Below are 25685 nucleotides of genomic sequence, written 5' to 3' on the forward strand. Positions count from 1 at the left end.
TCACTCCCTAGGACACACATGTAACCCCTTGATCGCCCCCATAGTGTTAACCTCTTCCCTGCCACTGACATTTATACAGTAATCAATGGCTATTTATAGCACTGATCGCTGTATAAATGTCAATGGTCCCAAAATAGTGTGAAAAGTGTCCGATCTGTCCGCCGCATGTTGCAGTCCCAATAAAAATCTCAGATCGCCACTATTGCTAGTAAAAAAAAATAAAAATGACATAAATCTATCCCTTATTTTGTAGACTCTATAACTTTTGCACAAACCAATTAATATACGCTTAGTGCATTTTTTTTTTTACCAAAAATATGTAGAATACATATTGGCCTAAACTGATGTAGAAATTAGTTTTTTATATATTTTTTGGAATATTTATTATAGCAAAAAGTAAAAAATATTGCTTTTTTTCAAAATAATGTCTTTTTTTGTTTATAGTGCAAAAAATAGAAAGCCACAGAGGTGATCAAATACCACCAAAAGAAAGCTGTATTTGTGGGAAAAAAAGGACGTCAATTTTGTTTGGGTACAGCATCGCATGACCGTGCAATTGTCAGTTAAAGCGATGCAGTGCCGTATCGAAAAAAATGGCCCGGTCAGGAATGGGGTAAATTATTTAGGGGCTGAAGTGGTTACACAAAATTTAGATTTAAAATTTTGAACGCGGATGACATGCTACCTAAAAATCTCCTTAGGTGATGCTTTAAAAGTCTTTACAGTTTACCAGTTTAGAGTTGAACATGACCTCTGGCAATAGAATTATTGCTTTCACTCTGATGTCTGCAACAGGACCTCAAGCGTATGGTGCATTCCTCATTTACATATGCATGCAGGACCTTTGTGTGTGTTTGCATTTGTGCGTGAGCATGGGGGAATGGGGTTTATTATTAACCTTATTTAAATTTGTTTAGACTTTTTCTATAATTTTTTAAAAATTTGATCAGATGCTTGCCTGGCCAGCAACAGAACAAAAATCAGAAGCGACTAAATCCTTGTGGCTTCTGGGATCCTTTAACACAGATGATGGGGAGGAATGGCTGTTTCTTAATATCTTCTGTGCTCAGCCGACCCAACCACATGAAGCAGTCCCGCGATCAGTTGAGCCACTCTGATCACTTTTACATGAAAGCCACGTCCCCAGCAATAAAAATTGATACCAGGATCGTAGCTGCAGATTTGAGAAAAAATTGCAAATGCATGGGATTAAAATATATAAAAGTCAGAGAACCATACATGAAGAGTCCATATTATACTTGTGCATAAAAGTCTATAACCTGTAAAGAAAAGGGGCTGTCCGTTTTTACTACTCTGCTTGCTCAGCGGTGATCGCTCAGTTGATCCCCGCTGAGCCGGCGAATGACAAGTCCGTCTCTGCACTCTGTGCAGGGATGGACCTGTCAAAGAGACCACTCTCCCCTATGGGGGGATCGGAAGATTACGGACCACCTTCATCCGTTTTCATCTGATCCGCTAGACGGATGGAAAATAGGACATCCATCCGTCTGGATTTTGCTGATCGGGGCAGATCGGATGGCAGTGGACATGTCACCGCTGACATCTGACGCTGTATGGAGCGACCATTCAGATCCGCCTGAAAAACTGACAGGCAGATCTGAACGGTCCGCACGTGTGAAAGGGTCCTAAGGAAGACAGGTACCCAATGGTTGAACAAACATTAAGGTTGATGCTCTTCTGAGAGTGAAGACAACTCTGTGTCAGAAGGAGAGAAAAGAAAAACAGAAAAGCGCCTCTGAGTGTAATATTTAATGAAACAGAAGTTCACACAGAAAAGGGGTCACTCACATAGGGAGTAGAAAAATAGGCTCATCTGTTAGTGATAAAACATCCTGGTGGATCAGTGACAGGCATCCAAGGTCTGCACATAAGGAAGCTATGGTGTGACAAGGAGAGCCTGGTGTTAGTCTGTTGCTTCGGGCATGCACTGGGTGGAAGGCAGCGTGGACCACAGCGCCAATGTTGGCGTGTGACATCACCAGGGATGAGGGAGAACAACACGAGCATGTTTAAATACACTAGTCAATTGTCAGATACACAATTTAGAAAAAAAATCTATATATGCAGGAACAATTTTACACAGAAGGATAATGCAAAATGTTGACAATACAATAAAATGAAATAAAATCTTATAATGATAAAATTGATGAGAATAAAAACGAAGGAGATCTCTACTATAAACAATTCATATGATCACTAAGATCTCATAAGTGTTTAATTCTTAAAAATGAGTACATTATATCCATAAATAAAACCACAGATGATATAAAACACCAATTAATGAATGGTTGGACTTAGACAGAATAAGATAAATTAAATATGAAGGATACCTACTCTTTTGTGAATAATAATTAATGCAACAAAACTATATATATATAGCCGTTGCATTGGGTAAGTAAAATCATACAGATGTCTCCTGTAACTAATTACATATAGATCACGTTTTAAAAAAGGAATATAAGAAAGCTAGTACTTACGGTAGGAAGTCCCGATAGCTCAAAAAAAAGGATAAGATATATGTATTTTTTAAACTTATGAAAAACCTGAAAATAATGAAAATTATATTCAGATGATTAATCAAAAAAGGATGCCTGCTCTATTAAGGCTCTAATGCTGTATGCCTAACACATTATAGTGAGATGTTATATAAATTAATAGAGAAGAGACCCAAAATAGTGGCAAAGAGTATTAGTGTAACTATTATATGATTATATGATGGTGTTCATTTCTAGTTCTTCATTCAGGCGCAAGGGTATCTAACGTGTATATCCAGAATGTTTCATGTTGATACAGTCTGGAGAAACGTTCTGCTTCAGATAGATTTTTGGGGATCATGGCCTCAATGATCCAGACCTGAAAAATCTGTAGTGGATTTATTATGAACCTCCAAATAATGTTGTGGCATGCTGTTTGTCACAGCCCTCTTCTACAAAACGGAGATATTTGCCAAAGCGTTGTCTAATAGTTAGTCCATTGTACAACAACTTGCAAGGACATGTGCGACAGTACACTACATACTTGGTTGAAGAGTTATAAAAATTGTCTGTTATGTGTTTTACCTTTTATGTGTAAAATATTTTTTCCATGCTTGACAAGTTACAGGCTTTGCACAATGCTTTGCGACAGTGATACATCCCCTTTAATGGGAATAAACATAAGGAATTTTTGATCTCATTAATCTTGGAGGTCTATCTGTATGATTTTACTTAACCCAATACAACGACTATATATGTATTTTTGTCACATGAATTATTCACAAAAGAGCAGACATCCGTCCTATAATAAAAATAGAACTGATCTAATTTTGTATAGCTCTAAACATTCAATAATTGGTGTTCGCCAGCCTCTCCTTGTCACACCACGGCTTCCTTATGTGCGGACCTTGGACGCCTGTCACTGATCCACTGGCATGTCCTATCACTAACAGATAAGCCTGTTTTTTTACTCCCTATGCGAGTGACCCCTTGAGTGTACAAACTTTCATTAAATATTACACTTAGACAGGGGCGTTGCTAGGTCTGCAAAAGATCTGGGGCTAGAGCCCATAGCAGCAGTCACCGGTCACCAACCGGGGGGGGGGGGGGTTGGGGGGGGGGGCTGGGGTGCACACCGGTGGTAAGCAATTTTTCGTGGGCAATGGCCGGTGTTGGCCATACAATCATTATGGCACCATGGTTGATATGGTGTCAGGGTCACCAAATGTGCATTTCGCTGCATTGGTGGCAGGCTGGCAGCACTGGTCCATTTAGTGAGGGCAAGTGAGCGGTGATGCGGGCAGGCAGTGAGAGATGATGTCATCTCTGCTCGTCCACCCGCTCACTTCTTTCCTCTCTTTTAGGCTACTTTCACACTGAGGCACTTTACGCTAAATATTGCGCCTGCAAAGCGGCTGTAATGCACCTCTCCTGTCACTCCAGTGACAGTGTGCTTTCATACTAAAAAAAGTTCTGCAAGCAGCATCTTTCGGGTGCTTTAGGAGCGGTGTATACACCGCTCCTAAAGTGCCCCTGCCATTGAAATCAATGGGCAGTGCCACCAAAGCACCTGCAAAGCGCTTCGGTAGCAGAGCTTCGCGGGCGCTATTAACCCCTTAATCAGCCACTAGCGGGGGGTTAAAAGCACCCCGCTAGTGGCCGAAAAGCACTGTTTAAACTATGGTAAAATGCCGCTAAAAATAGCGGCGCTTTACCGTCGATGTCCAACCACCACAGTGTGAAAGTGCCCTTACAGTAGCCTCTGTGTGTGGGACATCTGCTGCAAGGAATGCAGAGAGGGAGTCAGTGTTCTCCTCATGATCAGCGGGCTGTGCTGGCAGTGAAGCCTAGTGCTGCTTTTTGGCTTAGGGCAGCTTAGTGGGTGATGAGGCTGGGGAGACTGCAGCTCTCTTACTTCTTTCAGATGAGGAGGAGAGGGAGGCTTCGTCCATGTCAGAGTCTGGGTGACAAAGTCTCTGGGCAGTGGTTGTGGTGAGGCAGGGCGGCCGTTCTCTGCAGAGCCATCTTGGACTGCTGTGTGCTTCATGAATAAATCTGTGAGGCGGCGGGCAGTGGGGTCACTAGGGTTGGTGTCACCTGGTGCGGCAAAACATGGTGTCACTCCCCTTCTGTCTATCCTGTCCAGCGCCCTGCAGGCGCACCTCCAAATGGCCCCTGTAAATTAAAGTATAGGGTGGTATTGGGCAGGCTGGTTTGATATAGGGCAGGTTGGGGTTGTATAGTGCAGGCTGGGGTTGTATAGGGCAGGCTGGATTTGTAAAGGGCAGGCTGGGGTGGTATAGGGCAGTTTGCGGTGGTATGGGTCAGGTTGGGGAGATATAGGGCAGGCTGGGGTGGTATAGGGCAGGTTGGGGTGGTATACGGCAGGCTGGGGTGATATACGGCAGGCTGGGGTGGTATAGGGCAGGCTGGGGTGGGGTAGGGCAGTTTGCGGTGGTATAGGACAGCCTGGGTTGGTATAGGGCAGGCTGGGGTGGTGTAGGGCAGTTTGCGGTGGTATAGGACAGGCTGGGGTGGTATAGGGCTGGCTGGGGTGGTATAGGGCTGGTTGCGGTTGCATAGGGCAGGCTGGGGTGGTATAGGGCAGTTTGCGGTGGTATAGGGCAGGCTGGGGTGGTATAGGGCAGGTTGCGGTGGTATAGGGCTGGCTGGGGTGGTATAGGGCAGGTTGCGGTGGTATAGGGCAGTTTGCGGTGGTATAAGACAGGCTGGGGTGGTATAGGGCAGTTTGTGGTGGTATAGGGCAGGCTGGGGTGGTATAGGGCAGGTTGCGGTGGTATAGGGCTGGTTGTGGTGGCATAGGGCAGGCTGGGGTGGTATAGGGCAGTTTGCGGTGGTATAGGGCAGGCTGGGCTGGTATAGGGCAGGTTGCGGTGGTATAGGGCAGGTTGGGGTGACATAGGGCAGGTTGCGGTGGCATAGGGCAGGTTGAGGTGGCATAGGGTAGGTTGCGGTGGCATAGGGCAGGTTGCAGTGGCATAGAGCAGGCTGGGGTGGCATAGGGCAGGTTGCAGTGGCAAAGGGGAGGTTGCAGTGGCATAGGGCAGGTTGCGGTGGCAAAGGGCAGGCTGGGGTGGCATAGGGAAGGCTGGGGTGGTATGGTGCCAGGTTAGGACTCTATGTAGTGACATGTGCAGTGGTGCAGTAACTTACAGCATGCCTGGAGCTGAAGACGCTCTGGACTGCTGTGTCCTTGTCTCTTTCTCCTTCAGCTGTGGGATCAGCCAGTGAGTGAAGGAGTCTGTGGGAGGAGTGGAGGAGGCAGCCACACCCCCAGCTCCGCCCACCAACTCCGGCTGCCTCCGGAGACATTGGAGATCCCCGAGGCAGAGGGACAGCTTAAGACGGGGGAGTGCTACAGGCAGGCTCCCCCGCACGGCTTGGTACTCTGCTCACACTGCTCCGCTGCGGCTCTGCAAGCAGAAGTACAGTGTGTACTACACACTATGTAGCGGTGGGCGGCGGCCCCGGTGTCACCCGGTGCAGCCCGCCCCCCACCCCCATAGCAACGCTGGCCGGGACACGATGTCTGCACTCTGCAATCGTCGCTGTGATCTGCTGGTGTGCAGGGATCTCCTCCTCCCTGGGACAGACAGGCTGAGTGGCAGAGAGCCGGGTTTTTCACCCTGTGAATCGGATCACACAGCCATACTGCTCGGCGGCAAGGACACACCCCCGCTTCTCTCCTCTCATACGCCTCTCATGCAGTCCGCCCGCCGCAGCCCGAGTCTCTGCAGCAAGAGACTCGGGGCTATGGGACCCAGATTCGGGCTATAGCCCCAATAGCCACCCCCTGGCGACGCCTCTGCACTTAGAGGCTTTTCTGTTTTCTTTTCGTAGCTGCAGCTATGATCCTGGTAGAACCACTTGCTTTTCAATGTTGTACAGATGCGATCTAAGGGCTGGAAGTGGTTATTTTTTCCATAAAATAAATGCTGAAATTTGATTTTTTGATGATGATTCCTTAACTACTTTAGCCCCGGAAGATTTTGCCCCCTTCCTGACCAGGCCATTTTTTGCGATACGGCACTGCATTGCTTTAACTGACAATTGCGTGGATGTGCGATGTCTTACCCAAACAAAATTGATGTCCTTTTTTCCCCACAAATAGAGCTTTCTTTTGGTGGTATTTGATCACCTCTGCAGGTTTTAATTTTTTGCGCTATAAACGAAAAAAAGAGCGGCAATTTTAAATAAAACACAATATTTTGTACTTTTTGCTATAATAAATATCCCAAAAAAATGTAAAAAAAACTAATTTCTTCATCAGTTTAAGCTGATATGTATTTTTCTACATATTTTTGGTAAAAAAAAAATCGCAATAAGCGCATAATGATTAATTTTCGCGAAAGTTATAGCGTCTACAAAAGAAAGAGTTATGTCATTTTTATTATTTTTTTTACTACTATTTTTTTATTACTAGTAATGGCGGCAATCTGCAATTTTTTTTTATTGGGACTGCGACTTTGTGGTGGACAGATCGGACACTTTTGACATTTTTTTGGGACCATTGACATTTATACAGCAATCAGAGCTAAAAATAGCCACTGATTACTGTATAAAAGTTATTGGCAGGGAATGGGTTAACACTAGGGGGGCGATAAAGGGTGTCATAAACCGGATGTGACCAGAACTGTGTGACTGCGACAGAGTAAACCAAACATAAGTAGGTGAAAGTAAGTGATTTTATTAAGATAAATGCATATAAATGTGAGTACACCACCAATACCAAACAGAGTGAGAAAACCAAATAACTAAACCGTGACAACAAACCAACCAGTATATATAACAAAAGGGGATATCAGAATCGTAGTCAAGCCAGGCCAGGGTCATAAACGGGAGGTCAGCAGATGGGGGGACAAGGAGAAAGGGATCAGGTTGCAGGACAAGGTTCCAGGGATGCAGGAATAGACATTTTCAGGATACAGGAATAGTTCAGGATCCGGATGACAGATAACAGGATGCAGGTCAGGGCTCAAGGACAATACCGGGGCAAGGTGTGTGTACACTTGCCGGGTATTTATACTACAGCTGCTAATAAAGTCAGGTGATGCCTGTCTGCAGAAAGTAATACCTGCTCCATACTGCCAGGATTCCTCCGCTGGTGGACGCCAGTACTGCGGCCCAAAGATGACAAAATACCAGCAGGAAAAAGCTCTTCTGACAGCTCCAAACTGCCAGGAGACACCTGCTGGTGGACCTCAGTACTGCACGCCAAATGATTGATATTACCAGTGGAGGGGACCTTTCCTGACAAAGGGGTTAACTGTGTTCCCTATGTGTGCTTCTAATTATGGGGGGATGGGAGTGACTGGGGGAGGAGACATATCGTTGTTCCTACTTAGTAGGAACATACGACCTGTCTCTACTCCCCTGACAGAACCAGGATTTGTGTGTTTACACACACAGATCCAAATTCTCGTTCTGTCAGGAGCAATTGCGGGTGCCCGACAGACACACGTATCGTGGGTGCCCGCCAGGCACACGTATCGGCTCGGGGGACACACTGTGGGTGCATCTTAAAGAGCTGACATACAGCTACGGCGATTTGTGCAGCCGTGTCAACCTGCCACAGTATAACTGTGGCGGCTGGTCAGCAAGCGGTTAACCAGTTCAAGACTGGACACTTTCACCCCCTTCCTGCCCAGGCCATTTTTCACATTTCAGAGCTGTCACACTTCGAATGACAACTTCCAAGGAGTAACTTCAGGCACCTTTTAATTACCCGACTACCTTTCACAATTTGGACACATGCAATCTGTGTGATGTAGGAGCGCTGAACCTTATGTTGATGTGCTTTAATGGGATGGGTGGTTTGTGGTCCTAGAAGCTGCTCACCAATTGTTTTGAAAGGATGGGAGCACCACTCCAGCTTATACAGACATTTTAAAAGATCTTTTTTTTTTTTTTTTTGTAACAGCCATGGTGTTTGGGGGGGGCTCAGCACTCCCCCTTCATCAGGGAAAAAAACAGGATGTTGCAGGCACTTGGATTGGCAGCCCTACTGCCATCTCTATCATACAATGCACTGCGATTTCTATGATCCTGTCCCTTCTGTATTGAACTGTATTGTAATTGTGCTGTTCCCCCTCTACATTGTAAAGCGCTGTGCAAACTGTTGGCACTATTTAAATCGTGTATAATTATAATGATACAATGCACTGGCGTTGCTACTCCTTCCGGCCGAACAGGAAGTGGGTCCAGAGACCCGATTGGCGGGAGTCCTAATGCCCCGTACACACGGTCGGATTTTCCGATGGAAAATGTCCGATCGGAGCGTGTTGTCGGAAATTCCGACCGTGTGTGGGCTCCATCGGACATTTTCCATCGGATTTTCCGACACACAAAGTTGGAGAGCAGGAGATAAAATTTTCCGACAACAAAATCCGTTGTCGGAATTTCTGATCGTGTGTACACAAATCCGACGGACAAAGTGCCACGCATGCTCAGAATAAATAAAGAGATGAAAGCTATTGGCCACTGCCCCGTTTATAGTCCCGACGTACGTGTTTTACGTCACCGCGTTCAGAACGATCGGATTTTCCGACAACTTTGTGTGACCGTGTGTATGCAAGACAAGTTTGAGCCAACATCCGTCAGAAAAAATCCTAGGATTTTGTTGTCGGAATGTCCGAACAAAGTCCGACCGTGTGTACGCCCTATTAGACTCCCTGGCCAATCGGGTCTCAGGACTTGCTTCCTGATTGGCCAGGAGGAGAATCAGAAAGACAATAGCGAATATTAATTTGCTATTTTAACACAACTGGGTGGGCTCAGGGCACAGTGCTCTGTCAAAAGTACTCCCCCTTCATCAGGGTTTAAAAATTAGAACTTGCAGTGGACTCAAAGTAAGGCTTTCCTGTTTGAGCTGGGAAGCTGATTGCTGGATTAGTATTCCTAGCCAGCATTATCTGCATGAGCAGTCAAAATAAGCCAATTTAAGGCTTAAGGCACAATATCAATGAATGAATTTGAACCTTTTTATCTTTTGGTCTGACACTTTTTCCATATATGCATGTCTTTTTTTTTTTTCTGGTAACCTGCTGGAGTACCCACTGGAGGGTAGCCTTGTCTGATGTGAAAAGCTTAACCTGAGCCAGTGGGCTCTTCAAATGATTTTTTTGCCCTTTCACTACCTTGTTTAAATGCATATCAAAGTCTCGTGGATGCCCTTTTTTTTTCCACTGGAGTATTTTTTCACAGTCAGCATGCTGTAAACCAGTATGCCAAATGGCAAGGTGGATACGTACATGGTAAGCATGTATACTGTTGCTTGGTTGAAGCTGATCTTGTAAAAAGATTTACTTTACCACTTTGCACCCACGCTATAGCCGAAAGACGGCTACAGCGCAGACTTAACCGCTTCAGCCCCGGAAGATTTTACCCCCTTCCTGACCAGAGCGTTTTTTGCGATTCCGCACTGCGTCGCTTTAACTGACAATTGCGTGGTCGTGCAACGTGTCTCCCAAACAAAATTGACGTCCTTTTTTTCCCCACAAATAGAGCTTTATTTTGGTGGTATTTGATCGCCTCTGCGATTTTTATTTTTTGCGCTATAAACAAAATAAGAGCGACAATTTTGAAAAAAATGCATTATTTTTTACATTTTGCTATAATAAATATCCCCCAAAAATATATAAAAAAAACATTTTTTTTCCTCAGTTTAGGCCGATCGTATTCTTCTACATATTTTTGGTAAAAAAAAAAAAAAACGCAATAAGTGTTTGGTTTGCGCAAAAGTTATAGCGTTTACAAAATAGGGGATAGTTTTATGGCATTTTTATTAATAATTTTTTTTTTACTTGTAATGGCGGTGATCAGCAATTTTTATTGTGCCTGCGACATTATGGCGGATATGTCGGACATTTTTGACACATTTTTGGGACCATTGTCATTTATACAGCAATCAGTGCTATAAAAATGCACTGATTCCTGTGTAAATGACACTGGCAGTGAAGGGGTTAACCACTAGGGGGCGGGGAGGGGTTAAGTATGTCCTAGGGGAGTAATTACTAACTGTAGGGGGATGGGCTAGCAGTGTCACTACACTGATCACTGCTCCCGATTACAGGGAGCTGTGATCAGTGACACTTGTCACTAGGCAGAACGGGGAGATGCTGTTTACATCAGCATCTCCCCGTTCGTCCTCTCCGTGAGGCGATCGCGGGTATCCCCACGGCGATCAAGTCCGCGGGACCCGTGACCTGACTCACGGAGCTCCTGGTTGGCGCGCGCAATGGCACGGCGGGAAATTCAAATGGACGTACCTGTTAGTCCATTTGCCCAGCTGTGCCATTCTGCCGACGTACATCGGCGTGCGCCGGTCGGGAAGGGGTTAAAATGCCAGGAGGGCATACATGGATGTCATCTCATTCTCGCGCCGCCTGCGCGCCCCCTGTGATCGCCGAGTCCAGCTTCTGTTAGAGGGACATCAGTCCCCTTATGCCCCGTACACACGGTCGGACTTTGTTCGGACATTCCGATAACAAAATTCTAGGATTTTTTCCGACGGATGTGGGCTCAAACTTGTCTTGCATACACACGGTCACACAAAGTTGTCGGAAAATCCGATCGTTCTAAACGCGGTGACGTAAAACACGTACGTCGGGACTTGAAATGGGGCAGTGGCCAATAGCTTTCATCTCTTTATTTATTCTGAGCATGCGTGGCACTTTGTCCGTCGGATTTGTGTACACACGATCGGAATTTCCGACAACGGATTTTGTTGTCGGAAAATTTTATCTCCTGCTCTCCAACTTTGTGTGTCGGAAAATCCGATGGAAAATGTCCGATGGAGCCCACACACGGTCAGAATTTCCGACAACACGCTCCGATCGGACATTTTCCATCGGAAAATCCGACCGTGTGTACGGGGCATTAGTGATCACCAGTGCTGCCAATCAGTGCCTCCTGATCAGTGCCCACCAGTGCCGCCTCATCAGTGCCCATCAATGCAGACTATCGGTGCCCATCAGCGAAGGAGAAAATTACCTGTTTGCAAAATTTTATAACAAAATATGAAAAACATTTTGTGTTTTTTTTTTTTTTTTTTTTTCCTAAATTTTCAGTCTCTTTTTGTTTGTTTAGCAAAAAATAAAAACCCCTGTGGTTATTAAATAGCACCAAAAGAAAGCTCTATTTGTGTGAAAAAAATGGTAAAAATGTCATTTGGGTAAAGTGTTGCATGACCGTGCAATTGTCATTTATAGTGTGAGAGCACTGAAAGCTGAAAATTGGCCTGGGCAGGAAGGGGGTATAAGTGCCTAGTAAGCAAGTGGTAAAGATGCAAGTTGTCATACTCTCATGGAATCCAATGCTGTCTGCTGTTTTCAGAAAAATATGAGGGGTGTGGGGAAAATATGCTGATGTGTGACTTCTGATTGGTAGTCAATTAAGGGGAAAAACAGGTTTAGTAAATATTGACTACTGCTTCTGTATTCACAGACATGCCACTTCTGGAAGAACTCACCTTAGAAAAGGTTTTGGAAGAGTTAGAGTTGCTCTGCCATGAAAACATGAACCTTGCCATTGAAAAGGAGGAAGGACTGGGGATTGAATATGATGAAGATGTTGTCTGTGATGTTTGCCGGTCACCAGAAGGAGAGGATGGGAATGAGATGGTTTTCTGTGATAAGTGCAATGTCTGTGTGCACCAGGTGAAGTATTTTGTTCATGCATAGCAATTACATTGTGTCTTTGAATATATATGGTGAAGCATCTGACTACAACACTTCGATATAATTAGCTTACTTTATCTGTCTCCATTCTTTTCCTCATCATTTTCCAATATTAAGCTTCTGACATAGTATGGAATGGCAAAAATCTGCTGAACGGCAGTACCAGATTTCAAACTGGTTAATTGCTCCCTTTGCATAGGCTTAGATCACATGATCATCACAGGGGAAGATGAGTGGTTCAGCATTTTTTTAAATAATATTTTAGCTTGGTATAAATTACACTGGACACCAATGATTTTGTTTCCAGAACACTTTTTGCTGTATTTTATAGATTTTTGACTGCTAATTATGAAAATGACCTGTAATTTAACCTATCACGTAGCACTTTATAGAAATCTTCTGTATTTGCAACATTTGTTGTCTATGCTGCACACATGAAGGACACATACAAAAGCATGGGACTGTTGCTGAAGCACATCCAATACACCAAGTGCAACTGGAATGTCTGTAGAGATCTAAAAGTAGTGGTCCTACTGCTTGCAATGCATATTGGATATAGCCAGTGCTTTTGTTACATATCCAAATAGGATATTCATGCAAGAAAGTTGTGTTATATTAAAAGAAATTGTCACAAGGAATTCGATTTTTAGGACAGAAAAAGGTGGCACATGAACCACTTGATGCAACAAAGATATGTGTGTCTCTGCTTCACATAAAACTTGGACTGATGAAACATTTCCTGAAAGTGATGAACATGGAGGTGAAGGTTTTCATTATTTGAGACAGATGTTTCCAAAAATAACTGGTGTCAAGATTAACCACTTCAGCCCTAAAAGGATTTACCCCCTTAGCCACTTGTCGATCGTGCCACGCAGATATACTGTGGCACAATGGCACTCCTGGGCGAAATCCCCTACGGGTACATCCTACCCGTTTTCGGCCACCAGAAGGTGCGTGCACGCTGCCGGGGGCATGCGCCTGCTGCATGGGGGGACCCGATGCGCATGGCCGGCAGGCACAATCATGTGCACGAGTGCCAGCACAGGGATTTGTGTGTGTAAACTGTAAATTGTAAAAAGTGCTCTGGACAGGAAAGGGGTAAAATTTTCCGGGGCTGAAGCAGTTAATGACCAGGCCATTTTTTGCGATACGGCACTGCATCGTTTTAACTGACAATTTCACGGTCGTGCGACGCTGTATCAAAACAAAATTGATGTCCTTTTTTTACCACAGATAGAGCTTTCTTTTGGTGGTATTTGATCCCCTCTGTAGTTTTTATTTTTTTGCGCTATAAACAAAAAAAGACTGATAATTTTGAAAAAAAAATATATATTTTTTTTACTTTTTGCTATAATAAATATCCCCCAAAAAATATATAAATTTTTTTTTTTTTTCCTCAGTTTAGGCCAATATGTATTCTTCTACATATTTTTGGTAAAAAATAAGTGTATATTGATTGGTTTGCCCAAAAGTTATAGCTTCTATAAAATAGGGGATAGATTGATGGCATTTTTATTACAATTTTTTTTTTTTTTGTAATGTCGGCGATCTGCAATTTTTATCGGGACTGCAAAATTGCGGAGGACAGATCAGACACTTTTGACACTATTTTGGGACCATTGACAATTATACAGCGATCAGAGCTAAAAATAGCCACTGATTACTGTATAAATGTCACTGGCAGGGAAGGGGTTAACACTAGGGAGCGGTCAAGGGGTTAAGTTGTTCCCTCAGTGTGTTTCTAACTGTGGGGGGATGGGACTGACTGGGGGAGGATACCGATCGCTGCTCCTAAGTGCTAGGAGCAGATGACCTGTCTCTACTCCCCCGACAGAACAGAGATCTGTCTGTTTACAATGACAGATCTCATTTCTGTCCTTCTCAGGAACAATCACTGGTAGCCTGGTACAGTTACGACAGTTCGTGCAGGAGTGTCATACTGCCGCCGTCAAATGACAGCACGTGGTTGGCAAGTGGTTAAGGAAGGCATTTTTGTTGGTCCACAGATTGGAGACATTATCAATGTCAGACAGTTTGAAGATCTGTTAATGGGACCAGAGGAAATCTCCTGGAAAGCATTTAAGGATGTCATTGAAAATTTTTTGGCAACTACAGAGCACCAATCTACATTCAGCTGGTACTAGAGCTGCATGATTAAGCGTTAAAGAATCGAAATTGTGATTCTACTCCCCTCCCGATCTTAAAACAGCATTTTCCGATTCTATGTAACAAGGGCAGAAAGTTCTCTGCTCACTTCTGACAGCTGACAAAAAAAAAATCCAGGCAGCCTGACAAGTTTATCTCAACATCGGAGATAAAGAGAAACGATGTAAAAATTTAGTTCTTAGATCAAAGAAATTAACTTCAGTTTATAAATGATGTCAGTTTAACTACTTAAAGACTAAACCTTTTTCTGGCACTTGTTGCTTACAAGTTAAAATCAGTATTTTTTTTGCTTGAAAATTACTTGGAACCCCCAAACATATATATATATATATATATATATATATAATCTCAGAGACCCTATAAAATGGTGGTTGTTGCAATATTTTATGTCACGCTGTATTTGCGGAGCGTTCTTTCAAGTTTCGTAAAGTTAGCCCAATTTTTTTTTTAATGTGAAAGATGATGTTATGCCACGAAAATCGTGATTTTTATTCTAAGCAAAAAATGATTCTCAAATTAGCTAGAATCGTGTAGCTCTAGCTGGTACACAAACTTCCTCCAGCAAACAAGACCATGAAGGGCAGCATGTCACTGAAGCTGAAGATTCCTTTTCTGCACTCACACTTTGACTTCTTTCCTGAAAATCTAGGTACACTTAGTGACACACATGGCAAATGGTTTCACCAGGTCAGTGCCACTATTGGATGTACAAACTAAAATCAGCAGCAAAACACAATTAGCCCTCTTGAACTCCTGCAGCGTGTTGTAACTATACATTATAGTCATTAAAAATTAATTTCATATTTCTCAAGATTTCTACATGATAGTCATTTTGAAATTATTATTTGTTAAGTTTGGAGGGATCTGTCATAATCCCCAAAAGTTTTTCAGGCAGCAGTACATTTGAAAAAAAATGTTATGCAAAGTTATTTGTCTAATCAACCAAGAGGTTTAACATAGTGTTGGGTTTAAATGTGTGTATAGTTGTGCTTTAAGCACTTCTCGTGCATTCTTTCAGATAAAATTCCATCTGCAGTTACTGTCAAACCCATTGTACAGTAGCTTGAAGGCTTAGGAGCAGTGGCTAAATCTATTGAATGTTTATTAATAATGTGTTTAAATAAAATGTTCAGCTTAAGACTTTGATGTAATGAAGGATATGCCTATGAATATTCATACATTTCCATTTATCCAGATTCATTTTTGTTCTGCTCATCAACCTTTTTTTGTCACTGCTGAGCAAATTACCATCTACTTTGCTTGCTTCTCAAATACCTTGGGCTCAATATTTTCTAAAACTAGAATGGGTGTATAATTTTAAAAAGTGTAAACTCCGATGTGAAATTGATGTAGTGCTGCTTTTTTACCTCAATCTGTAAATTTGTGAAATCAATTACAGTGCATCGTTTAAAGGACAACTGTACCTTTGATACAGTTGTTTTTAATCCACTTCCCCCTTATAACCTCCATAAACGCTTACCTTCCTCCTCAATGCAGTCTTGCCTGGTGCTGCACAACCTTTTCAGCAGAACTACCCTCTTTTTCTGATAGACCACTTGAGGCATCCTTGAGTACAGCTTACCTACAGGAATAAATGGGGCCGTAGCATGCATGTACATTGGAAGGAGGACCTGGCAAACATGATTTTATTAAAAAGACTGTGTGGAACAGGATGGGAGGGTAGTATTTGTCCAAGTGGTCATTATTCAAGAGGTTGAGTAGAATTAATTAAGGGGCAGTTGTACCATAGGCACATTTGTCTTTTAATTAAATGGATTGTAGTTACATTAAATTTACATTAAATTTCTAATGATTTCCCTATTTTGGCAGGCTTTAAAGTGGTTGTAAACCCTTTTACACCACTTACACCTACAGGTAAGCCTATAATAAGGCTTACCTGTAGGTACTGTAAGTATCTCCTAATATTTACCATATACACTTGCGCCAATGTCATCGGCGCATGCGCACTGAAGTAACGGCTCGATTGTGCCATTTCTAAAGGGCCTGTGCCTTGACCGGTGCCTGGACACTGACTAGGCGACTCCATGACCTTTTTTTTTTCATAACGTTTATTTAAAGTTTCACAAAACAAACATATTGTACCAGGTTACAGATGCATACAGACAGTGATTAGATTTGTGTTTACATAATATTGCAGGTGTAGTTTATTAGGCTCGATTCACACAGGGGCAACACGACTTCAACGCGACTTTGCAACGCGACTTCAACCCGACTTCAGCACGACTTGTGGATCCGACTTTCAATGAACGGGGATCCGACTTGGATCCCCGCCACTGTGTTTGGTATGAATCTTTAGGGGGAACTCCGCGCCAAATTTTAAATAAAAATCCGGCATGGGTTCCCCCCCCAGGGGCATACCAGGCCCTTGGGTCCGGTATGGATCTTGAGGGGAACCCCCCTACGCCGAAAGGACGGCGTGGGGGGTCCCCCCAATCCATACCAGACCCTTATCCGAGCACGCAGCCCGGCCGGACAGGAATGGGGGTGGGGACGAGCGAGCGCCCCCCCCTCCTGAACCGTACCAGGCCGCATGCCCTCAACATGGGGGGGTTGGTGCCTTGGGGGAGGGGGGCACGCTGCGGCCCCCCCACCCCAAAGCACCTTGTCCCCATGTTGATGAGGACAAGGGCCTCTTCCCGACAACCCTGGCCGTTGGTTGTCGGGGTCTGCGGGCGGGGGGCTTATCGGAATCTGGGAGCCCCCTTTAATAAGGGGGCCCCCAGATCCCGGCCCCCCACCCTATGTGAATGAGTATGGGGTACATGGTACCCCTACCCATTCACCTAGGGGAAAAAAGCGTCAATAAAACAAACAGTACACAGGTTTTTTAAAATAATTTATTAGGCAGCTCCGGGATCTTCTTCCGACTTCGGGGGTCCTCTTCCGACTTCGGGGGTCTCTCCGCCGTCTCCTCCCGGTGTCCGCATCTTCTGCCGGCTCCTCCGCTATCTTCTGCAGCTCAATTGCTAGCGGTGGTCCGGACTTCTGCCTTCTTCTTTTCTTCCAGAAATGTTGACACGACGCTCTCTCCAGCTGGAATGGTCTCTGAACGCTCCGCAACGGACTTATATAGGCGGTGACCCCACCCCCTTATGAGGTCACTGTCCCAGGGCATGCTGGGGCTGTGCCGTCATAAGGGGGCGTGGTCATCACCCGGTGACCACGCCTCCTAAAACGTCACAGACCCAGCATGCCCAGGGACTGTGACGGCATAAGGGGGCGGGGTCACCGCCTATATAAGTCCCTTGCAGAGCGCACAGAAACCATTCTGGCTGGGGAGAGCGTCGTGTCAACATCTCTGGAAGAGAAGAGGGAAGAAGATGATCCAGAGGTCCGGACCACCGCTGGCAAAAGAGCGCCAGAAGATAGCGGTGGAGCCGGCAGAAGATGCGGACACCGGGAGAAGACGCCGGAGAGACCCCCGGAGTCGGAAGAAGATCCCGGAGCTGCCTAATAAATTATTTTAAATACCTGTGTACTGTGTTTTTTATTGACGCTTTTTTCCCTAGGTGAATGGGTAGGGGTACCATGTACCCCATACCTATTCACATAGGGTGGGGGGCCGGGATCTGGGGGCCCCCTTATTAAAGGGGGCTCCCAGATTCCGATAAGCCCCCCGCCCGCAGACCCCGACAACCAACGGCCAGGGTTGTCGGGAAGAGGCCCTTGTCCTCATCAACATGGGGACAAGGTGCTTTGGGGTGGGGGGGCCGCAGCGCGCCCCCCTCCCCCAAGGCACCAAACCCCCCATGTTGAGGGCATGCGGCCTGGTACGGTTCAGGAGGGGGGGGGGGCGCTCACTCGTCCCCACCCCCATTCCTGTCCGGCCGGGCTGCGTGCTCGGATAAGGGTCTGGTATGGATTGGGGGGGACCCCCCACGCCGTTTTTTCGGCGTAGGGGGTTCTCCTCAAGGTCCATACCAGACCCAAGGGCCTGGCATGCCCCTGGAGGGGGAACCCATGCCGGATTTTTATTTAAAATTTGGCGCGGAGTTCCCCTCAAGATCATTTGAGCACAAGTCGCATGCCGAAGTCGGATCATGCGAGACGGCGATCCGACTTCAATGATAGTCAATAGGCTGAAGTCGGATCAAAGTCGGATCAAAGTAGTACAGGGAGTACGCTCTGAAGTCGGAGCGACTTCAGTAGTGTCTATTAAGACGCTAGCGTTAACTCCCATTGAAACTATTTCTGGAGCGACTTGGGGCGACTTGAGGACGTACAAGTCGGATCCCAAGTCGCCCCAGTGTGAACCGAGCCTTAGCAGCAAACGTGTCAATCATTTAGTGTGTTCCTTGTGTCAGATTCCTCAAAATTACTACGAGCATAATCACTAAGAAATATATGTGGGGGGGGCCCTATTGATTGCCTTCTGTACGGTCATATCCACCTCCCAAAGTATAAGGCAAGGTTAAAAGACGATTAGTGGGAGGAGCACATATTAGGAATAGTATAGGAGGGTCCGTAAACCTTACTCAATGGTCAGGTGTTTCGCCTTTACCCATGCTGCCCAGATTTGGGACAGTTTCTTCCCAAGTATGTTTGTTTGTATAGCGGTAGTGCTGCTTTTTCTAAGGATTGTCAGAGTTGTTTGGTGGGCGGTTGGGGTTGATTCCATTGCAATAGTATTGCTTTTCTGGCGTAGAATGCGGTATAGAAAACAAATAGTTTCTTCCCCCAGGGGTCTCAAGGGAGTCACAAATACCCAACAGGAGAGGGATCGGGATGTATGGGACTGTCAGTTTCCCAATAGAGTTTTAGTCAATAAGAATGTTTTTCCAAAAAACTACCACTCCAAGGCAGGACCAGACTAGGTGGAAGAAATCAGCACTGTCCGAGCCACATCTGGGGCAATTTGCCGTTCGGTCAGGGTATATTCTCGCTAAGCGTGCTGGGGAATAGTGTGCACGATGAAGAAACTTCAATTGTATGAACCTGTCTCTTGCTGAAATTACAAGGGGCAAGTATTGCTGAATGCCCTCCTCCCAGTCGTCATCCGCTAATTCTGGAACGTTCTTCTGCCAAAGCTCGAACAGCTGGGAGAGGGCTGTAGCATGTTGTACAGTGTGGACAGTGTTCTTTCACCTTTAGGGGATCCAAGTGCACTCTCCACATTTGACATTTCCAGAACCATCGGAGAAGGGAACTGAGATCGAAAGGCATGACGCAATTGAAGAAACCTAAAGAACATGTGGTTCGGTAGGCTCCTATCTCTCTTCAGAGTGTCGAAGGAGGTTAGTTGTCCCTGAGTCACTATATCATCCAGGGTTGTGACCCCATGTCTGGCCCACACTACTGGATCTGGGATGGAGCGGAAATGGGGCAAACAAACGAGGGTTGCCCCAGAGGGGAGTTGCTGGGGACCACTGATTGGATTCCATAAGCTTCCTATTAACCGTGTCCCACACGTTAAGGGTAGCACCCATAGGGAGGGTTACATGCAGATTAGATCGGGGGCCTCTGTGTACCAGATTCCTCAGTTCCGTGTATGAGACAAGCAGTGCTGCCTCTAGGGTGGATGCGGGGTTGGCCGGGTTCTCGGAGAGCCACCATTTAACAGTTACCAAGACCGCAGCCCAGTAATATTTCAGGAAACAGGGTAGGGCTAGTCCCCCTAGTGTAACAGGCAATTGTAAAGTTGTTTTTGCTATTCTAGGAGCCCTCCCGTTCCAAACAAAGGAAGTAATGATACTGTCCAGATGTCTAAAAAAGGTAGTCGGTATAGGGACAGGGGTTTGTCAGCACACCATGGATCAACAAAGTAGCGTCCAAATGGTTTGTTTATTGCATGATCACATCACAAGAACAGTGCAACGTTTCGGAGTCATGTAGGACCCCTTCGTCAGGCATGTGATAAATATGGTGTAACAGTGCAAAGTATTTAAATAACCATCAACCAATCAAAAGAGAGCAAGAAACAAAGATCCACCACTTTTGACGTCACAAGTCCTGCCAAAAGCCATTGGAAGCTCTGCGGTCCCATCTTTTGCTAATCTCTTTGTAGGTTTACTTGAGGAATGCTATATTTATCCCTCTGATGCCTTCACTAACCATATCAAATGTTGGTTTAGGTACATCAATTACATTTTATCTGGACTGGCGAGGACGATCGATTCTTTGACTTTGTTGACCTTCTGAACAGTATCTTTACAGGGGTTGTGTTCACGCCAGAAATCTCACCATGTAACATTTCCTTTTTGGATGCAATGATTAATAACTCTCAAGGCTCCCTGGTCACATCTCTCTTTACAAAACCCACTGACAGAAACACACTCCTGCACTCGAAGAGCACACATTGAAGTGCACACCCCAAACATCTTCTCAATAGGCTATTAATATCTCAGATCATTAGAGTGTCACATATTTGTTCCAATGAAGATTACAAACTACAACAACTTTACAAGATGTATGATAAGTTTCTGGAAAGGGGGTACCCTGCAAAATTACTTGACTACACATTAACCAGGTCTTTGACCACTTGCACTAAGCCAGCTGGGCCTTCGGATCGACTATTGTTCATCCATACATTCAACAGTGAGTCTGACCATATCAGACAGGCCGTGACGCAAAATCTACACATCCTACAAGCTGACAACGCATCGACATATGGCCTTAAAACGGTGCCTCTAATTACACATAGACACAACAAAACGCTTCGTGATTTTCTCGTACAAGCCGACCCCAGACATAAATACGCTAGAACTACACCCAGAATTTCCCAGAAGATTGGCTGTTACAAATGTCACAATTGCAATGTGTGTAATTCCCTTATATGTGGTAAACACTTTATGCACTCACATAAGGGTAACCGCTATCGTATCAAGGAGTACCTGAACTGCAACACTGATTACTGTGTCTACATTCTCAAATGCCCATGCGCACTTGCTTATGTGAGCAAAACAACTGGTGCTTTCAAAAGGAGGTTTCAAAAGCACAGGACTCACCCTGTCTAAAACAGAGGAGAACACACAGACAGATCTTAACAAACCAGTGGCAGTGCATTTTGTCAAGTACAAACACCAAATACACGAACTGAGGGGTATGGTCATTGAACATGTCCACCAGCCCATTAGAGGGGGTGACCTTGACCGTCTGTTGCTTCAACGTGAAGACTACTGGATTCATACCTCGGCATGTTCCATCCTGGTGGACTCAACGCTAACCTATCATTTACATGCTTCTTAAATGAGAGATGACTGATCTGTATTTTTGGCTTGAATTATGATTGAACTAGTTAACTATGACCATGGAGTTTTCTCTTTCCCCTCTTTTCCTTTATCCTTTCTCGTTTGGGCTTGGGAGACTGATGACAAACCTATTGCAAAAAATGACGGAGTTTTTTCTGAATTTCTGTGATTATTTTACTTGTACCTTCCCCCGCATATACTGAACTTGAAACATTACACGGAACACAGTTGATTCCTTTTGTACCCAGGCTTATTTTTTCTTTTTCTTTCTTTTTCATTTTTTCTATTTTTATTTATTATTATTATTATTATTATTATTATTATTATTTCTATAAAATTTTCATTTATTTATTTTTATTTTCATTTTGTTTTTATCTCTCTTAATTTACTTATCTTTTTCTCCCTCTCATTTCTTATTCTTTTCTTATTCTCATTTTTTCATCTCTATCCTTTTTTATTAGTTGCACTTGCACTTTTTTCTTTCTTTTTCTTTTTTGCACTTTATATATCTTTTTTTCTCCCCCCTGTTTTACATTTCCTTTTTTACTGTTCCTTCTCTTTTTCTGTTCCTACTCATCTTTATTTATTTACACTTTCCTGTGTCCTTTACTCCTTGGTCCTGATTTTCTCTTTCACTTGTGTTTCCTTCTTTGTCGCCTTCCCCTGTATGTGCTCCCGCTCTGGCGACTCTGTTTCTCTCTATGCACTCACGCCTTTTTACACTCACTGTTTCCTTCAGTCCCCTTGATTTTGATTGGACGCGATCTGCCTTGGTGGGCGAGGTTCCCTGACGTCATACGTTTCCATAACAACGGCGGCCCCAGCGTGGGAGTGTCACCCGTTGCTTAGTTATCTCCAGCCACAGAGTGCATACACAGCCAGAGATCGCTGTTTTGATTGGATCCGACCTGCTGCCGCTTGGCAGCAGGTCGGATCCAATCAAAACAGCGATCGCTGGCCGCGCATGCTTAACCACGGATCCCAGTAAAGACGCCAGTCTGTATACAGATCGAATGCTGTATACTGATGTGCCTGATCAACAAATCTGCTTTGATTGTCACTGGGGATGCACACTGCAAGGTCTGCAAAATAATACACACAGGTTGGTAAACATATTACATAATTTCATAGTTAGTAAGGTTGAATAAAGACACCAGTCCATCCTGAGTGAGTGTAGGTGCGTGTCTACAATTGTCCCTATCCCTGTACATCGTGTCTCATTAAGATTCTCATCTATTATATTAATTTATTTAAGGTACCCATATAGCGCTGTCAATTTTACACAGCGCTCCACCCATACATCACACACTCACATTGGTCTCTACCCTCAAGGAGCCCACAATCCAAGATTCCCAACTCACATTCATATACTAAGGCCAATTTTGCACAGAAGCCAATTAACCTACCAACATGTCTTTGGATTGTGGGAGGAAACCGGAGTATCCGGAGGAAAACCACACAGGCACAGGGAGTACATGCAAACTCCAGGCAGATAGTGTCGTGGTTGGGATTTGAACCAGCGATCCTTTTTACTGCTAGGCGAGAGTGTTACCTACTACACCACTGTGCCGCCATATCATATCAATATCATATAATATGACATTTAATAAGCTTTTGGCAGGACTTGTGATGTCACACCTGTCAAGGGGTGGGTGGATCTTTGTCTCCTGCTCTCTTTTGATTGGTTGATGGTTATTTAAATACTTTACACTGTAACCCCACGTTTATCACATGCCTGACGAAGGGGTCCTGCGTGACTCCGAAACGTTGCACTGTTCTTGTGATGTGATCATGTAATGAACAATCCGTTTGGACGCTACTTTGTTGATCCATGGTGTGCTGGCAAATATCTCCTATGTGACTTTCTGAACCAGTTTCCAGCTGGTTGTTGCTACAGCACCCAAACTTTGAGAGCTTATCCAGGACGTTTCTTGTAGTTGGTGACCAGGTTTGCACACATCTCAGGAGGGATTTTGGTCCACTCTTTTTTTACAGATCTTCTCCAAGGTCAAATCCCTAAGCACAAATGCTTAGTATAAGTAATATCTGTTCAACTGTATGATTAGACTCATTTCTGTTTTTCAAGTTTACAACTACTTTAACCCTTTCGCTGCCACAGCCGTTTTTGCGTTTTTTTTGCACACGTTTAAAAAATCATTTTAGGCCTGAAGATTACACAAAACCCACAAATATTATATACTTTCTAAAAGCAGACACCCTAGAGAATAAAATAGTGGTAGTTGCAATTTCTTATGTCACACGATATTACTGCAAAGGTCTAGGAAACGCAAAATTTCAGTAACAAACACACTAACGTGAATGTTAGGGCAAACAAACACAAAAAATAACCCAAATTTTTGATAAAATATAAAAGATGAGGTTGCACCAATTAAATAGATACCCAACATGCCAAACCTTCAATTAACGTGCGCCCGTGAAATGGCGACAAACTTCAGTACCCTATAATTTTTATAGGCAACCTTCAAAAGCCCCTATAGGTATCAGTTTAGTGTTACGGAGATGGTCTGGTGTGAGAATTATTGCTCTCACTCCGGCGTACGCGGGGATATGTAACATGTGTATCGTAATCAAAGTTTTAATGCGTAGGCACCCCGATGTGCTCTAGATGAGTCTTGGAAAAGATTAAAATGTCGTCCAAGTATATGATCACAAAACTGTTGCTGAAATCGTGAAAAATGTCATTCATAAAGCGTTGGAAGACAGGGGCGTTACACAACCCAAATGGCTTAACCAGATATTCAAAATGTCCATTCTGAGTGTTGAATGCTGTCTTCCACTCGTCCCTGTCTTTAATTCGAATCAGATTATAAGCCCCTCGTAGGTCCAGCTTAGAGAAGACAACGGCTCCCTTAAGTACATCAAACAGTTCAAGAATGAGAGGCAAAGGGTAGGAGTCTTTTACAGTGATTTGATTTAACCTTGATAATCTATGCATGGTCGAAGACCCCCATCTTTTATTTCAACAATGAAAAAAAACTTGTCCCTATTGGAGAAGAAGAGGGTCGGATAAAACCTCTTTCCAAGTTGTCTTTCTCGTATTCCTCCATGGATTTTTGTTCAGGCAAAGACAGGGGATGGGTCCTTTCTTTGGGAAGGGGTGCTCCAGGAATCAAATTAATTGCGCAATCAAAAGACCGATGTGGAGGTAAATCCTCTGCCTTTTGCTTGCAAAATACATCTGCAAACTGATGGTATTCACGAGGCAAGGTAGGTGGGATGGCCAACAGACAACCAGAAAGTCTTTTGGGTTGAGACAGTTTAGATGACAGAACGACCCCCAAGAGGTTAGTTCTCCATTTTCCCAATCAAAAGAAGGGTTATGTTGTTGTAACCATGGGTAACCAAGGATAACGGGCAGAAGTGGGGAATCAATAAGAGACAAGACAACTTCCTCTTTGTGGAGTACGCCCACCTGAAGGGTGATAGTCGTAGTCTCAAATTTTACAATGCCATCTCCCAAGGGTTGTCCATTCAGGGTGGTTATGTTCAGGGGTCTAGACTTTGGAACAAATGGGATTTTGTTTTTTTTTAGCAAAAGTGTAGTCCAAGAATATGCCAGCGGCTCCAGAATCCACAAAAGCCTCACAGGAGACAAGTTTAGAGGGTAAATGGATAATTGCGGGAACAGTAAGCTTGGTCTTGGAGGATATACCTGTAAGGTCTAACCCAGCTCCTCCAACACTGGTTAGACCCTGCCTATTACTGGACAGGAAGGGCAGACAGATAACAAATGTCTTTTAAGTCCACAGTACAGGCATAGGCCCAATGCATGCCTCCTTTGTTTCTCCAACTCAGTTAGGTGGAGCCGGCTTACTTCCATGGGTTCCACAGGTGCCTGGGGTTCAACTGAGATTTCAGGTTCTGGCTGAGGTGATGCTTGGAAGTTAGGGGCTAAATGATAAATTGGCCTAGGAAACTTGCAAGTTCTAAGTCTCTCTTGGCACCTTTAATGATACCGGACATCCAGGTGAACACACAGCTCTATGAATTTTTCAAGGTCTTCTGGGGAATCCTTATAAACGAATTCGTCCTTGATTCGATCTGTAAGACCTTTTCGGAAGGCTGCACGTAATGCCTTCTGCCCTGTACACACGGTC

The 25685-nt window shown here is 44.4% G+C and overlaps 1 protein-coding gene across 3 annotated transcripts in view; it reads left to right on the top strand.

The window, feature by feature from the left end:
* Nucleotides 1-25685, top strand: part of JADE2 (jade family PHD finger 2) — a 1082209-nt gene that overhangs the window by 710359 nt on the left and 346165 nt on the right. For all 3 annotated transcript variants that reach the window (XM_073620794.1, XM_073620796.1, XM_073620797.1), the window contains one exon: nt 11961-12172. In XM_073620794.1, coding sequence (XP_073476895.1) covers nt 11961-12172 — 212 coding nt within the window. The remainder of the gene's footprint in view (nt 1-11960; nt 12173-25685) is intronic.

This window comes from Aquarana catesbeiana, linkage group LG03 (genome assembly GCF_042186555.1).
Source record: "Aquarana catesbeiana isolate 2022-GZ linkage group LG03, ASM4218655v1, whole genome shotgun sequence".
Classification (NCBI taxonomy): Eukaryota; Metazoa; Chordata; class Amphibia; order Anura; family Ranidae; genus Aquarana; species Aquarana catesbeiana.